The 17,216-nt window shown below is 41.7% G+C and overlaps 2 protein-coding genes across 2 annotated transcripts in view; both read right to left on the reverse strand.

Annotated features, from left to right (window-relative positions):
• The window catches only part of LOC308460892 (vomeronasal type-2 receptor 26-like), a gene marked incomplete at its 3' end in the record, with an annotated part of 285,070 nt that overhangs the window by 6,122 nt on the left and 261,732 nt on the right, over positions 1-17,216 (reverse strand). Inside the window, exons 2-3 of the mRNA XM_080977423.1 lie at positions 14,597-14,786; positions 14,123-14,249 (exon numbers count right to left, since the gene is read on the reverse strand). Of these exons, the coding sequence (XP_080833549.1) occupies positions 14,123-14,249; positions 14,597-14,649 (180 nt within the window). The 5' untranslated portion in view covers positions 14,650-14,786. The remainder of the gene's footprint in view (positions 1-14,122; positions 14,250-14,596; positions 14,787-17,216) is intronic.
• Positions 650-7,126, reverse strand: LOC308461338 (vomeronasal type-2 receptor 26-like). Its single transcript, XM_080978193.1, has 5 exons — positions 6,150-7,126; positions 4,455-4,505; positions 4,278-4,382; positions 3,020-3,146; positions 650-2,610 (listed from the first exon to the last, which is right to left on the reverse strand). The coding sequence occupies exons 1-5, from the start codon at positions 6,984-6,986 to the stop codon at positions 1,709-1,711; spliced, it is 2,022 nt and encodes a 673-aa protein (XP_080834319.1). The 5' UTR covers positions 6,987-7,126; the 3' UTR covers positions 650-1,708.

A 17,216-nucleotide genomic window follows, 5' to 3' on the forward strand; every position in this document is an offset into this window, starting at 1 on the left:
CTGAACATAACTGAACACAGTACTCCAGGTGTGGTTTGAGCATGGCAGAATAGAGCTTTTCTATTACTTCTTTTGATTCTGGCACTATACTTCTGTTGACTCCTTGATCCTTTTCAGACATAGCACTGGCAGTCCAGGTGTTCTCCATCTTATATTTGTACAGCTGGTATTTCCTGCCTAAGTGCAGAACCTGACATTTGTTCCTATAGAAATGCAATTTGCTTTTTTGTCCAAGTTCTCCATTCTATTAAGGCCAATGGTATCTAGACCAGGGATTGCTAATGTGGTGCCCATAGGAACATTGGAACCCCTGGGGTCTTTCCCTGAAACATCTGAAGTCTTTTCCTAACATTTAAAAAGTTTCTGAGCTCTCTCCTGTAATGACCCCTTCCTTACGCATGAGGCAGAGATGGTAGTTGTAATACACAGAATTCTATACTTCATATTATATGCCATCATTGTGAAACAAATTTTAGCCTAAGATCAGGAAATGAAACCATATGAGCATTTAGGTTCAGAACAAGTTTTTTTAATGCATTCTCACTAACACTCCTGTTCAGATAAAGTCTATCAAAATCAGCTGTTCAAAAGGGCTATCTCTCTCTCTCTCACACACACATAACATTTCAATACATTTACCGGAATATTCATTTCCCTATTGAGAAATGGGAGCTTCTACAGTATTCTTTTAATTCACACGAGATTCTTATGGATTTTACATCAGCTTATGCCCCACTGAAATGAAAAGTGGTTATCCCTAGGTAAATGGGTAGAAGTTTGCAGCCTCAGTCAATATTCTGAGGCTGAAACTCTTGGTTTGATCATTCCTGTACTCTAATAAATGAGTGGCTTAGTTCTTACACAAGCTCTTCAGGCAGCGCTGGTGGGGGTTCCTCAGTGAATGTTGCTGGAGAGGAGATGAAGCCACCATGGAAAACAATGCCACCAATGAGGAACTCTCCTGGCTGATGATACATGTGAAGTGGACGGTGTGGACTTTGGAGCCTGCATTTTGCTATGTGAGCCTGACATACATTGTAAGAAATCAGTTCCAGCAGCAAGAATACTAAAACCACCATTCTCAATACAAAGGCAACTGGTTGTTCTATGCAAAAACTACGTTTTATCTTCTCCAAGATAAAAATTGTCTCGTTTAAATGGTAGTTTATTTTCCTGAGACGATGCAATGTCGGAGTATCCAAAATCAGACTTGTGGATCACAAGTCTGATTAATTCTGATTAATTTTAATATACTTTGCATTAGGTTTACCAGTGGCCACTGTAAGTCCCCATTGTTTTTTGAGAAGCAGCCGCTCAAATTATAGCCCTGTTAATGATCAAGAAGCAATGTAATTATTCATTCAGTGCTTAGAATTCCCTCTGGAATTGTTGAAGAAAATGTGTTTGTCCCATATTCAGAACTGTTATTTTAATTTCCCTTTCACTTGATAATAAGGGACCACTGTTGTATTGGGGAAGGAAGACGTTAGAAGCTCATTATGGAAGACCTTGTAACCAATGTAGTTTCCAAAATGTGTAGTCAGCATCCTGGAATTAGGGTCCCTCCCTGGTCTATGAGTCTAGGATACATGATCTACTGCTTCCCTTAATCAGAGTAGTTTGTCAGGGGAAAATCCCTGGAGAAAAGCTACATGGGCTCCTCTGTTGGCTTTGGGCAACAGTTTTGTGAAATAGACTTGTTCATGCTTTAATTCTTTCTTATAATAAGCTTTCCCCTGCTGTTTAACTCGGGCCTCACCAAAACAATATAACATTTGGGGAAGAAGATGCAGCACAGTAATCCAAAACTAGAGGCCAAAATAGAAAAGATCTCCACAGCCACCATGTACTTTCCCTTGGTACTCAGGTAGGTAGGAACAAAGGACAGCCACACACTGCAAAAGACCAACATGCTGAAAGTGATAAACTTGGCTTCATTAAAACTGTCTGGTAACTTCCTAGCTAGGAAAGCCACAGTGAAACTGACCATGGCCAGCATTCCCATGAAGCCTAGGACACAGTAGAACATGGTGACTGATCCTTCATTACATTGCAGTACAATTTCTTTAGTCCCTGAGTGCTTGTCTAAATCAGGGAGTGGGGGAGCAACTATCAGCCAGGCACTACACATCATCATTTGAATGAGGAAACTGAAAAGAACAATGGAGATGGCCAGATGTTTCCCCACCCATCTCCTCATTCTGGAGCCTGGCTTGGTAGCCATGAAAGCTAGAACCACTATAGTTGTTTTTGCTAAGATGCAAGACACTGCTACTGAGAAGATGACTCCAAAAGCAGTTTGTCGAAGGAGGCAGGTTATTTTTGTGGGCTGGCCAATGAATAGCAAAGGACAAAGGAAGGAGAGAACGAGGGCTATGAGGAGAACATAGGTGAGGGTCCGATTGTTGGCTTTCACGATAGGAGTCTCTCTGTGCTTGATGAAGATCCTAAGCACCAAAGTTGTAGTGAAAGTCAATAAAAGAGCAAATGTGACTAAACTGATTCCCAGAGGTTCACCGTAAGACAGGAAGCTTATATCTTTTGGAAGACATTTATCCTGGCCAATGTTTGGATACTGATTTTCTGGACATTGAAAACAGTCATCCATGTCTGAAGAAAGAAAGAAAGAAAGAAAGAAAGAAAGAAAGAAAGAAAGAAAGAAAGAAAGAAATGAAGATATTAATTACACGCTCTTAAAGAGAGTCACAGGTGGTCGGAAGGCTTCCACAGTGTTTTTGCTTTATATCCCTCTTTTTTATTTGACTCACCAAAGTCTCTGTTGGCTCACAAAGACAAAGCCACACTGCTCCCCCCCCCCACATTTTATCATTTCTGACTCAATGTCATTTCTGTGGAATAATGCAAATACTTGTGCACTTTGTTAACTACTTCAGTATTTTGATGGAATTCAATAGAATAATCGCTGACCCGAATGGGTGGTTCCACACTTTCTGATTCTGCCGCTGTTACTCAGCTCATTTTAAAGGTGAATCTGTGTGCATTTTTTAACCTTTCTTACCTTCCTGGTTGGAAATCTTTCCTTCTGGACATGGAATGCAATCATAGCAACAAAATGGCTTCCCTTCCTTCTTGGTCCGACTATAACCTGAACCGCAATGATCATTACATATAGAAATGGGCCGAGTCTGTCCATAAATATTAAAATATAATGTTTTAGGAAATATTGTGAACACTAGAAAGTATTACAAATGCAGTGGACTTTTAGAACTTGAGTCCTTGGCTCATATTATGGTATGGTATGGTTTATTTACCATATTTTTCGCCCTATAGGACGCACCGTCCCATAAGGCGCACCTAGTTTTTTTTGGGGGGGAAATAAAGGGGAAAAAATTATTTCCCCCCCAGGCGCGGGGCTGGGGCAGGGGAAGCCTGAGCTTCCCCCGACCCCAGCCCCCAGAAGAGGCAACTCTCTGCAAGCCGTGGGAGCCCGGCGCCAACAAAGGCCAACAAAACAGTGAGCAACATATATATAGTCCATATATATGTTATTAAATCAAAACATAAAAAGTCATTAAAATCAATAAAATATTTAAAAACAAGACAAAGGAATGTGCGTCGAACAATAGAAATGGTTTGACTCAAAAATTTTTAACAGTGGCCAGGGTAAAGCGGTGCATTTTCACCAATCCATAGTAACTATAAATGAGGTTGTTTGACATCCTACTGTGGGGAAGGGGACATATTTTGGGAACTGCCACAGATAATTCCCTTTCCTAGACTACCATTCCCCAGGTTTCTGAGGGTGGCAGAAGTACCAAGAGGGAATATTAATAATTAAAAGTTTATGTATGGAAAGAGGCAAGATATGTTGAACCTAAATAACCTTATAAATAACACAAAACTGTAACTGTGTGACTCAAACACTTAAAATGATTATTTTAATCAAAAATAATTAAATCTAATTACAAAATTTAATTACAAAAGTCAAAGCATCCTGGAAGAAGTGTGTCTTCACCTATTTCACTGATATGTTTGAAGTCCACACTCAAATTATGAGAGGGTTACATTTTGGGGATACATACATATATACATTTTGCATATAGTTAGAACACATGGAATTCAGTGGTGAGTGGAATTGCCAAAGTCTCCCCCGCCACCCCCAGAATGAACATTAATTGGCACATTATTATTCAACTACAATGTGAATGTTCAGATTGAAAGCCATAGTTTGAATTGGGTCACTAAATTTACAGAATGCTGAGAAACAACTATGGGACAAGTGATGGAAAGAACCCTGAAAGATTCAGAGAACCCACCTGGTTAAATGGGTTGGGCCATACAATGGCATCCTCATGAATGGTGAACGGTTTTTCCTGGATACCCAGGGAGTCTAACTTCCCAACTTTGACTCTAAGAAAGGACTGATTTGGAAACATGAGCCAGTTTATAATGTCAAAGCCAGCAATTAATTCACTATTTGGGTCAAAACGCACCTTTTCTCCTGCACTGTTGTTAAATGAAATACTTCTGAGAATCTGATGGAGCTGAATAATGAAAATAAAATGGAAGATATATATAAAAGTTCAAACTATGTTATCATAAACAGGGTGAAAGTACAACCAAGGCACGCGATTATGATTCCATGAAAGCTTTTTGCAAACTAATGTTAGAAAAAGCAAAAGGTCACTTAAAACTTAAAACATCAAGGAATATTGTCTACATCTGCAGCAGTATCACCATCCAGCCCTGGGAGTCTTTCCCAGAACATGACTTTGAGAGCAGCAGCAGCAGCAGCAGCAGGAAAGAGAGGAGTTCAGGAACACTTTTATGCATTGTGATTTGCTGTTTTTATTGATTATAGGTTAGCAATTCTGATGCTGTTGCTGCTTGTGATATTGGCAAAGCTAATGAGAATACAGCGGTACCTCGGGTTACATATGCTTCAGGTTACAGACTCCGCTAACCCAGAAACAGTGCCTCGGGTTAAGAACTTTGCTTCAGGATGAGAAGAGAAATCGTGCTCCGGTGGCGCGGCGGCAGCAGGAGGCCCCATTAGCTAAAGTGGTGCTTCAGGTTAAGAACAGTTTCAGGTTAAGAACGGACCTTCGGAACGAATTAAGTACTTAACCCGAGGTACCACTGTAGAAGGAGATACTTAACCAGTAAGGCACCTTGGTAAGGGCTTTGGCTCAGTGGTATGGTACACACTTGAGGACGAAGGTGGGACAGGGGCAGGGGCAGCGGGCTCCCCGGCTGCCATTCGCGCCACCCCTGGGAACGTGCGCCGCTCGCCAACTCCCCGGGATGTGCGCTGCACGCCACCCCCTGAAGCTCATTGTGCACACACAGCGACATGCACTACGCCCCTGCGACCCCCAACAGTCACCCCCCCGCCTGTTCGCCACTGCTGGTGCCAGAGCATGTTGCTCTGAGACTGATGGGACATGCTTTGAATGCAAAAGATCCCAGGTTCATTCCCGGGCAACTCCAAGTAGGGCTGGGAAGGGCTTTTGCCTGGTATCCTGCGGAAGTATTGCCAGTTAGTGTAGACAACACTGATCTGCATGGACTGTACGTCTGTACTCGGTAGAAGGTGACTTTCTTTGTAATGTAAGACACTCTAAATAAACCTTTGAATCCCTAGTCCCATCTTGGTTATTTCTTTTCTTTTGCTTAAAAAAAATGTATTTCAAGCCCACTCGACACTTCGAAATCCTAGCGTGAAGTGCAATACAGACCTACATGAAATAGCTGAATAAAATATTAAAAAACCAACAACAGAAGTCAAACAGATCCAATATGTCAGGCATGCCCTTCTCTACCAAAGAACAAATTAATTTATAGCTAATCAAAGATTTGATCAGATAAATGGTGCCATTCCCCTTCCCCTCAACGAATGGTTGAATTAAATACTGGACAAAATTTCAGAGCAGCACCAAGTTATAAAACTCCTTCCCCCAAAATTGCACAGGTCCACAGGAGAAGGGATGGTAAGAAATTCTTTAACAAACTACGGGGAGATTTGTCAATCTCTGGGATGGGGTGCTGCAGAGGGGGGGGAAACCAAATGCTAGATATATTGTAAAGTTTTTCTCCGAAAATAAATTTCTTGTTAATCTCATGGAAGGTTGAGAAAGCTCGCCCATATTTCCCCACCAAAACATATGGAGGTATCTTCAGGACATTACCTGCCAAGGTTGTGGATTTGCAAGCTCCCATCTTACACCCTCTGCCATTCCCCTCTGCTTGAATTGGGATGAATGTCTGATGTGCAAAGCATGTGCCACCGCATAGACTGCATTGTAGATGGTGTAGCTATGAACTGTCATTCTCATTTCAAAAACAGAAACAGGAAGTGCCTCCATCTCCTCTCCCCCAGTGCAGATTTGCCCACCTATATTATCTGCCACTGAACTGGGGAATGAACAGTTAAATGACTCTTCCCAGAAGTCCTTGATAAAACCATCTTCTTTTTCTGTGGTTGGGTTTTTGGTCTGAAGGAACTTCTGGAAAGCTAAGAGATTCACTGAGTGAATTGCAAGGGAAAGAGAACCATGAAGGAAACTTATGTCCCAATTTCTTTGAAATGGAAATGATGTGATATCCATCTGGGCTGTCAGGAACCAGACTTTGCCCTTGGTCCTCATTGGTATATGTTCAAATTGTACAATCTGGGGCACCATTTTCAATACCATCATCGTCTGAATTTCTCCATGTACAACCACAACATTCGTAGTGCTTCCCATAATAACACTGACACAGTGAAAGCCCTCCCCCACCATGTCAGTGATTCCACTGGAAGATGTTAGCTTTGGGAATGTTTCTATGAAGTCAAAGCAGATGCCACTCTGGGAAAACATTGGAAGTACATTGTCTATAAAACCTTCTGTATTTTCCCCATCTTGAGAAACCACTCCAATCCATGTCCACTGGAGATGCAGCAGTAACTGGATAATTCCTCTATATTGATGGTCCCCATTCGGGAACATCTTCTGGAAGAAAACTCCTTGAGACTTTTTATTCATGACTGGGGAAGAGCCATATATGAGCTAAGGTTTTTTTATATTAAAAAAAAGAGAGAAAAAGAAGAATGGTTTTCAATATGAAATAATTGTATGTACTTGTGTTTTCTTTCTTCTGCACATTTCTGGCCGGGACCATAACGGTTAAGTATATCCTGCAGATAGTAGGATTGAATTATCTGTTCACCTACTGGAGTCTACTTTCCCTGTGCATTTCCTGCAAAGAACACGCTGAGGAAGCAGGCCCCTGCAACTAGCAGGATTGAAACCTCAACTCACCAGATACTGAGCCTAGGGTATATAATTGCTCAGTTTTACAGTGTGCTTCAATCCGCTGGTTTGTACAGCCATGTGAAGACAAATCTCATTCTTCCTACCAAGACCGCGCCCCAACAACCCCAGATCACTCCTGCAGGCCAGACCAAATCTGGGACTGTTTCTAACTAATTCATCTATTTCCACCCAAATTTGTCCAATTCAGGATTTGGGCTTTGGCTAAATCTGACCCCCAACCCTTGCAGCTTTTTACTGATTTCTCTTTCCCTGTGTATGTGTTTTAAGATTGGGAGGATTTGTCAATATTTCTCAATATTTCTCTTCAGTTTTGTATTTATTTATTTCTATACCGCTTTATATTTTTAATAAGAATCTCAAAGCGGTTTACAGCATATTAAATCAATAAAACAACAGCCAGGCAATGTTCCTCTGGCCTCATGAGGAGCCTCTTCAGTAGGGCCTTGCAGGGAGTGGCCTTCACACCTCTTTCTAGGGCTGGTGAGTCCTATTTAAGTTATTTAACCGCATGAATTAGGCATTTTTTTTTAAGCTTCATGAAAATTTCTCCTAAAACACAAAACTTGTTGTATGCTAATTTTGCGTAATATGCACATCTTTGCAAAGCAATATTCACTAATACAATGCATTTGAAGGATATTTTTACTAATGTGCATTTTTTATGCACACTTTACCTTAATCTGTTCATTTTTGGACACATTATTTGACTGGAGAACTGCTTTGCAAAATCCAGAGAAGTGGGACTTTCAAAGAATGGCTGTATTTCATGTATTGCTTCTGAAAGCATGAATTTGGTGAAATTCAGGTGTGAATGTATTCAGATCTTACTTGCGGTATCTTGTAGGTAGACAGGATGGGTGCCATGTGAAGACAGACATTAGAGTTAGGTCCCCCAATGACTGCTATTGGAATGCTCTCAGCATCACATTTATAGTTAGGGATGACCTTGGCCCTTCTTGAGAGAAGCTCTATTGAGGCTTCGTAGGTCCAGCTTGCACTGAAATGGCTGTTATAAATGTGGAAGCCCAGGGTGACGTTGGGCAAGATCTGGGGAGTTTCATTGATCTCCTTTACAGCAAATGCCAAGGCCAGGATGTGCTGGTAGAGGTGGGTCAGCACCCTGTATTGAGAGTTAGATGCTGCATCAAAGGTAATCTACTTCAGATTAGAACATTGACTACTTTTCAGTTCAGTATCCATTTCAGATACTGTACAAAAACAGGTGGTAATCTCACATCTCACAGATTTATAAAAGTAAACTGGTTCATGAATTTTTGAATTTTAATTTGTAATGTAATACATGTTTCAAGCCTGTTTTGATGCCACGTGGATGTCTGCAGGCAAGACTGGACATTTGTACAAGTGTTTGTCCTGTAAGCCAATATTTTATGCTTCATAAATGTTTTAAAATTCTTCAGTAAAATTTGGAATAAAAGAAATGAGTGTTTGAAATGGGTAAATCAATTTTTTAAATACAACTACAGAAGACAAAATTCAATAAGGTGTTTTTATTTATTCTGACTTCTAGTAAATCTGGATGAAACGTGCACCTACTTATATATGGTCATCTGAAAATTCCTGAGATGGGTGTTTCTCAAAGGATAGGGTATCTGAAAATATGTAGATCTGAGAAATAATGCCAGCAATGATGAGATCTCCTGACTGATAATATTTGTGAAGAATAGGGACGGGTACCCTGATGGAACACTGAGGAATATGATGAAACTTGCACATCCCCTGCACCAACAGTAAGAGCACTAGCAATCGAAACACTACCATCTTGAAAGGTACTCTTTATTTAGGCACAAGTTCACCTCTCCTGTTACTGCCATTCCTGTGATCCTGAGCAGCAAAGCCTAACTTGAATTGTCACTCACACAGCTGATTCAAAACCAGACTCATGAGTCTCTGTATGTCTATAGACCCAACCAAATAGAGTTCATAGTGATTAATAAGACCCTCCAGTCTTAGTTTCATCATTTGCATGTGGGCAGAAGAGGACCCTAGGGCAGGATAGAAGATGTAATTCTGAATAATTACAGGAGAGGTAATCACTTGCTTTGAATCACAGATGCTGTGCAATATTTTAAAGAAAACATGTTTATCATATCTCAGCCAAAGCCTTTTCTTCAGTGGGAGAGAGAGATGCTAGGCCCCTTCTTTCATTCTTTTTAGTGAGCTATTGATATTTAGAAAATTTTAGAAAACGGAAGTACTTCAAAGCAATAATAATTATAATGCACTCCCATATTATTCTGATGTCTAATCCAAGTCATACTCAGAGCATGCCCATTAAATTCAAGGGAGTTATGGATTATATTTATGTAGATGTACTCTGAGTATGAGTAACAATGGTTATCACCCAGTGTGTTGAGAACTGCATATTTATATCACTCGTTGCAACTCAAAAAACATCATTTGTGAATTGGAATGTATCTGTCAATCATCAATTATTTTGATGCAATTGAAATCAGTAAGATTACAGGTGTGTTGGTTGACTTGATGAGGTACTTGATTATTCTTTATTTCGTCGTATTAGTTGTCCCCTGCTGTTCAGTTCTGGCCTCAGCAAAATGATAAAGCATTTTGGGAAAAAGATGCAGCACAGTAAGCCACCACTAGAGGCCAAGATGGAGAAGATCTCCACAGCCACCATGGGTTTCCCTTTTGTGCTCAAGTAAGTTGGGACAAAAGACAACCACACACTGCAGAAGACCAACATGCTGAAAGTGATAAACTTGGCTTCATTAAAACTATCGGGCAACTTCCTAGCTAGGAAAGCCAAAGTTAAGCTGGCAATAGCCAGGAAACCCATGAAGCTCAAAACAGAGTAAAACATGGTATTTGACCCTTCATTGCATTCTAGTACAATTTCTTCATTGACTGAGTGCATGTCAACATCTGGGAATGGGGGACAGGTTGCCAGCCACACAGTAATAAAAACAGTCTGAACAAGGAAGCTGGAAAGAACAATAAAGGTTGCCAGTTGTTTTCCCACCCATCTCTTCATCCTAGAACCTGGCTTGATAGCCATGAAAGCTAGAACTACTATTGTGGTTTTGGCTAATACAGAGGAAACTGCCACTGAGAAGATTGCACCAAAAGTAGTTTGCCGTAGGAGACATGTCACTTCATCTGGTTTGCCAATGAATAGCAAAGCACAAAGAAAGGAGAGGAGGAGAGAGGACAGGAGAACATAGGTGAGGTTCCGATTATTGGCTTTGACTATGGGAGTGTCCTGGTGCTTGAGGAATATTCCAAGAACCAAAGTTGTGATTAAAGAAAATAAAACTGCAAATGTGGTCAATATAATCCCCAGAGGCTCATTGTAAGTCAGGAAGCTTATGTATTTTGGGAGGCATCCATCTTGGCCAATGTTTGGATAATGATCTTCTGAACATTGAAAACAATCATCCATGTCTGAAATCAAATATGAAAAATAGATATAATATGATATTTAAGTATGGCATTCTGTTCCTGAATGTGAGTAGTGAACTTGAAATATCAAATGTTAATTTTGTAGTACAGTGGTACCTCTGGTTACGAATGCCTTGAGTTACGGTTTTTTGGGTTACGAACGTTTTTAACCCGGAAGTAGTGTTCCAAGCTCTTGGAGGCCTCACCGCTGCCCAGAGCAGGCCCAGACATCCGTGGGGCCTACGGAGGCTCTGTGACTGGGGCTCCAGCAGCGAGAACTCTCTGAGGCCTCTGCGAATGCCAGGAGCCAGGCCCTGACATCAGGAGGATGCCCAAGAGGTGGCATCCCAGCCCCAAAGTTAGGTAAGAAGCACTTACCTAACGAAGACCAAGAACAGTGAAGCTGTTAAGAAAAGAAAGATGAGTCTGGGCCGAAAAGTCCTTTACCAACCCTTGCCCCATCCCCAGGTGTAGCACCTTGCCAGGTTTGGGATTTTTTTACGTGAGTCTGCCCTGTGCCTTTGTCTCTGCTTTGTTCCTTCGTTTGGGGGACTTCTGGGGGACTCTGCCTTCTGCCATTGTTTTGGGGATCATGTGGAGCCCAATTCAGCCACTGGTTGATTGTGTGACTTCAGAAATGGATAAAAGCCCCCATCCAAACAATGAATATCATCAGTGCATGTAAGAAAAAAAATTTTTTTAAATTTTTTTCATCTACAGTACTGTCTTATTTATTTTATAGTACAGTACATTGATTATTGCCTTCATTTTATGGATCAATGGTCTTGTTAGACACTAAAATTCGTCTTAAATTGCTGTTTTAGGGGGTGTTTTTTATTGTCTGGAACGGATCAATCCACTTTTCCATTACTTTCAATGGGAAAGTGCACTTCAGGTTAAGAACACTTCAGGTTAAGAACGGACTTCCCGAACCAATTAAGTACTTAACCTGAGGTATCACTGTAATTATAACAGAAATTCTGCTTTCTCATGCGTCCCAAGAAATCCAGAAATATAAACAAATCTCAGCCATCCTGCTAGCGGCTGAAGGTGTCACACATCGTGATTTGTGTGTTCGGGACTGGGGCTTGCACAGTCTTTTTGTTTCAACTGATCCAACCCACTAATATTCTTATCATTTATGTATTTGGCTGATATTCTCTTCAGTCACCCAAGTTACCTCATGTGAAATATGTGGAAGACAGCCCTGGATTGTTTGACCCTTTTATTATTTCTACTTTTCCTCCTATAAAAACTACACAAGACACTCTCCGTATAAAGTTTAAAGAACAAATAACTTTGACTTAGTATTCTTGCAGTTGCAGATTATTATGTTCAATGCTGGTAGGAACTACTTAAATTGCTAATAGCTTTTACATAGGTTAAACTGTTACAGACTGTAACAGTTTGATCTATGTAAAATAAGATAATAAGAAAATTGTCCAGTAGCACCTTAGAAACCAACTAAGTTTGTTCTGGGTATAAGATTTTGTGTGCATGCACACTTCTTCAGATAACTCTTAGGCAGACAGCAGCAGCACACAACAAACCTGTTCTAACTGTTAAGACTGTTCAACTAACTGCCATAACTGCCACAGCGTGTATGACATCACAGAGTTCTATGGTTCTTGCCATTAACCCTTTACATATGCTTTGTGTGTGCTAACATTTCACAATTTTGAATGTTAGAGCAATTAGTTTAAGCATTTAAAATGCTGATGGGAGCAAGCTGGATTGTAGCTGATATACTTATAAAATAAATAGTAAGGTAAAGGGACCCCTGACCATTAGGTCCAGTCGTGATCGACTCTGGGGTTGCGGTGCTCATCTTGCTTTATTGGCCGAGGGAGCCGGGGTACAGCTTCCAGGTCATGTGGATAGCATGACTAAGCTGCTTCTGGTGAACCAGAGCAGTGCACGGAAACGCCATTTACCGTATTTTTCGCTCTATAACACGCATCTGACCATAACACGCACGTAATTTTTAGAGGAGGAAAACAAGGAAAAAATATTCTAAACGAAACAGTGGATGTATGATTTTTATGGTTCATGCCGTGGCCACAGACATGTTATCTGACAGTGAGTTTGGGGTAGCCCAATGCAAAAATCCTGAGGATCCATGTGGATCCATGCTTTGTAACCACGTTTTTGCGCCATTGCGGCCCCATGAAACAGTGTGTGTGTGTGTGTGTGTGTGTTTTGGTGCAGGCTATAGCCATGGGCCTGCTATGTGATCTGATGGTGAATTTGAGGTGACCCAGTGCAAAAATCCTGAGGATCCATGTGGATCCGTGCTTTGTAACCACGTTTTAAGTGGGGAAGGAAGGAAAAGAACTCAAGGGACAAGGAGCACACGTGGGGTGTGTGTGGAGAAGGAGCTTTTCGGCGAGCTGAGCGGGGAGGAGGGAGGGAAAGAGCACTGTTGCTTTAAAGGTATACTTAAGGTATTTGCCCTGTGCCTGGGTTTTTTTCCATTTAACAGTCTGCAGCCTTTTCCTTCCGCTCCTTGTTTTGAGGCAGAATAGATTTGAGCAAGTGAGGAGGACTTGGATTGCAGGGGATTTGCCATTAGCTGTGTAAAAGCGCTACTCCTTGCAGCCTGAATGATAAGCAGCCACCAGCAGCAATAGAATGGAGCACAAAAAAGCGGTAGGGACACTAGGACCCAGACCATGCTCAAATCTATCCTGCCTGAAAACAAGCTGCTCCGTCCCAGTGGATGGATCAGCTGAGACTCGGGGGATTTGCGAAGTTTTCTCCTCTCCCTCATGCCCTCCCCAGCCTTTTTTTTTACTTCCTGGTTTTCACTGCACTGGCTCAGAGCTCGAGGTTGGTTTTATTTTGCTGCTGGTTGCTTAAATTTTATCTTTCCTGCCATCCCTCTGCAGCCTCATCCCTCTGTTTAGAGAGCCCACGGACCTTTGCTAGCGTCTGTCCCTCCTCCCGTGTAAGCGGCTGCTGCCCGCTTTGCTGCCATGGCTCTCCTTCCCTCCCTCCTCCCCGGCTCCAGGTCGCTTTAAAGCAAGCAAAGCGAGAGCCTCATAGAGCGTGTAAGCGGCTCCCACTTTTCTTGACTGACGGCAGCCATGGCTCCGATCCGTGCATTCGCTCCGTAACACGCACAGGCATTTTCCCTTACTTTCTAGGAGCAAAAAAGTGCGTGTTTTAGAGCGAAAATTACGGTACCTTCCTGCCGGAGCGGTACCTATTTATCTACGTGCACTTTGATGTGCATTTTGAACTGCTAGGTTGGAAGGAACAGTCCGAGCAACGGGAGCTCACCCCGTCACGGGGATTCAAACCGCCGACCTTCTGATCAGCAAGTCCTAGGCTCTGTGGTTTAACCCACAGCACCACCCACATAGTATCCATCTGTTAAATAGGTGGCAACTGTTAAACAGAACACATCTACATATGACATTCCTTACCTTTCTGGTTTGAAATCTTCCCTTCTGGACATGGAAAGCAATCATAGCAGCAAAATGCCTTCCCTTCTTTTTTAGCTCTTCTATAACCTGAACTGCAGTGATCATTGCATATGGAAATGGGGCATATCTGTTAATAAATGATAAAGTAGTTTTTAAAAAAATCCAAAAATAGGTTGTGGAGCTTTTATTTCAGTATTATTTCTCTGCAGTGAACGAATGGCTTGATACTGTCATAAGGAAATATAATGAATTCTTGAGTGCACATCGTGTTTATGTGGTGAACTTCCCTATAACTGGAGTCCTTTACCCACATTAAGAAAACATGAGACAAAAATTTGCATTATGACAGTGTTGCTTGAAATCTGTACATTTGTCTCCAGCATTCTAACATCCACTTCAAAATCTGGAGACAATGTGACTTTTTGAACATTGAGGAAATTATTCAATAGATCCCAAAATATGCACAGTTACTACCTGTTTAAACTGGTTGGGCCATACGATGACATCCTCATTAATGATGAAGACATTGTCCTGGTGAACCATGGGCTCAATCTTTCCAACTTTGACCCTGAGGAAGGAGTAGTTTGGAAATGTGATCCAGTTTATAATGTCAAATCCAGCAAGCAATTCGCCATTTTGATCAAAGGAAACTGTTTCCTCCACACTGTTGTTAAAAGAAATACTTCTGAGAACATGGTGGAGCTAATTTATGAGGGTGAAAAAATAGGAGGCTGTACTTAAAAGGTGCAAAGGATGGAAATACACATCAAGGTTATAATCTATCAGACATGAAGATTTTGGATTATGTTTCCTTGAAAGGATGTATGTAGGCTAATCCTGGTAGAAATGATAGTAAACCACCTAAAATGTCAGGAGATGTATTTATTTCCCACAGTGGCCCTGAGATAGTGCTGACCCCAAGAAGCCGGAATGGAAGTGAGACAGTGCCATGGAGCAGCAGCCCATATAAAATTCCTCCCAGATGGGCATGTAGGACCCACAAAAGAGGAAATGTCTGGGAATTCCCGGTTGTGGTACAGAAATGAAATGAATAATCATGGTCGTAATTTTGATGGGCCATTGGCCTGTTGGATCAATTTTGAAGTGAAACTCATCAAAGGAGGGGTGAGAAGCTGGTTCTTCATAGGATGTGGCATTCTTGTTCTGTGTTTGCTCCCTCAATGTGTTCACTCAACTCCCACGAATACAAGGGGATACAACTGACAGGAATTAGAGAAAGGAAATGATACTTTTCCCTAGCTCTCACATCAGGTCTTTCCTCCCTTGTTCTACCACAGAGAAATTTTGAGTTAAACTGAAAAGAGCTTTCTAAGTCTCAGCTATCTCTGCTTGTCATAAAATCAGCGAATAGTTGCTAGAGGTCTTGGGTGGAGATGCATGCAATAGGAAGTTGTTGCACCCAGTGGCGGAGAGACCCTCTCCGTCACCTGGGACAGAACATCGAGAGGCAGGGCGAACTGCCCGGCAGCCTGATCGGACTGCGCCTGCATGACAGCCTGTACAGACGCCATGCGAGCGGCAGCCATATGAAAGCCTGTATGCACGCTGTGCGCAAGTGGCAGCCCACACGGATGCCGTGCGAGCGCACCCATACTGACTGTACATGCGCCCCTCGCTGCCCCACAGCTGGGGGGAGGCAGCAGCCCATCTTGTCACCCCCCGGGTGGCACCTGGGGTGACCCGCCCCCTCTGCCCCCCTTTGTACGCCACTGGTTGCACCTACAAATATGGGAGTATGACCCAATCTTAAAAAAAACATGAGCAGTACATTACCTGCCATGGTTGTTGGTCCAATCTTACTCCATCTGCCATTGCTCTGTGTTTGACTTGGGATGAATGCCTTGTACTGAATGCATGTGCCACTGCATAGACTGCATTGTAGATGCTGTAGCTATTTCCTGTCACAGACATTTCAAAAACAGATGAGGGAAGGGTCTCTAGCTTCTCCTCCCCAGTGCAGACTTTCTTGTTCATCTTGTCTACAAAAGAATTGGGGTATGTACAGCTGAATGATTCTTCCCAGAAGTCCTTTATGAAACCATCATTGTTTTCTGAGTAAGGGTTCCTATGCTGAATAAATTTATGGAATCCTGACACCTCCTTTGAGTGAATTGCAAGAGATATAGCACCATGGAGGAAATTTATGTCTGAACTTCTTTGGATCGGAAATGATGTGAAATCCATCTGAGCTGTCATAATCCAGACTTTTGTCTGGATGTTCATTGATATATTTGCAAAGTGTAAAAGCTGGTGCATTGATCTCATTGCCATTATACTCTGAATTTCTCCATATACAACCACAACTTTGGCAGTGCTTTCCATAACAACTTTGATAGATTTCAAGCCCTCTTCTAGCATGTCACCAAAATCACTGGAAGAAGTTTGTTTGGGGAATTTCTCTATGAAGTCAAAGCAGATGCCCTTTTTGGAAAACAATGGGAACATGTCCTCTTTAAACTTCTCTATAGTGTCTTCATCCTGAGAAAGCATCCCAATCCATGTCCATGCAAAATGCAACAGTAAGTGGAGAATCCCTTTGTATAGGTGGTTCACATTTGGGAACATTTGGTAGAAGAAAATCCCTTCAGTTTTTTTATTCATGACTGGAGCAGAACCATATATGAGCTAAATAATATTTCAAAAATGTTAAAGGGATATGAAAGAGAGTGATTTGGGTTATATTTGAAAATCATGTGATTATATTAGCTTATATCCACTCCTAATATGAATTTACAAATGTGACACAGGGTTAGAAAATATGCCTTATAAGCAGGAGGCAACACAGTAAGTTTACTCAACATGGTGGATCACTTGTTGGAAATTTGTGATAAAGCTAAACAGGCTGATAGGCATCGGGATAAAATAGCTGAGTGCTTTTGTTCTGGCCAGCCTTTCTACTGATGTTCTGGTGCCTATTCATTGTGACAAAACCAAGTATGGTATGGAAGTCTGCAAATGTGCCTTTGCCACGGATTGGACCCTTTCTGAGCTCGAAACATGGGTACCCCCAACAAAATTTGGCTAAATATTTGGAAATTTTTGAAGTTTATTATGTATTGGTATAATTTGAAAC

This window comes from Podarcis pityusensis (genome assembly GCF_964106645.2).
Source record: "Podarcis pityusensis genome assembly, chromosome: 13".
Taxonomy (NCBI): Eukaryota; Metazoa; Chordata; class Lepidosauria; order Squamata; family Lacertidae; genus Podarcis; species Podarcis pityusensis.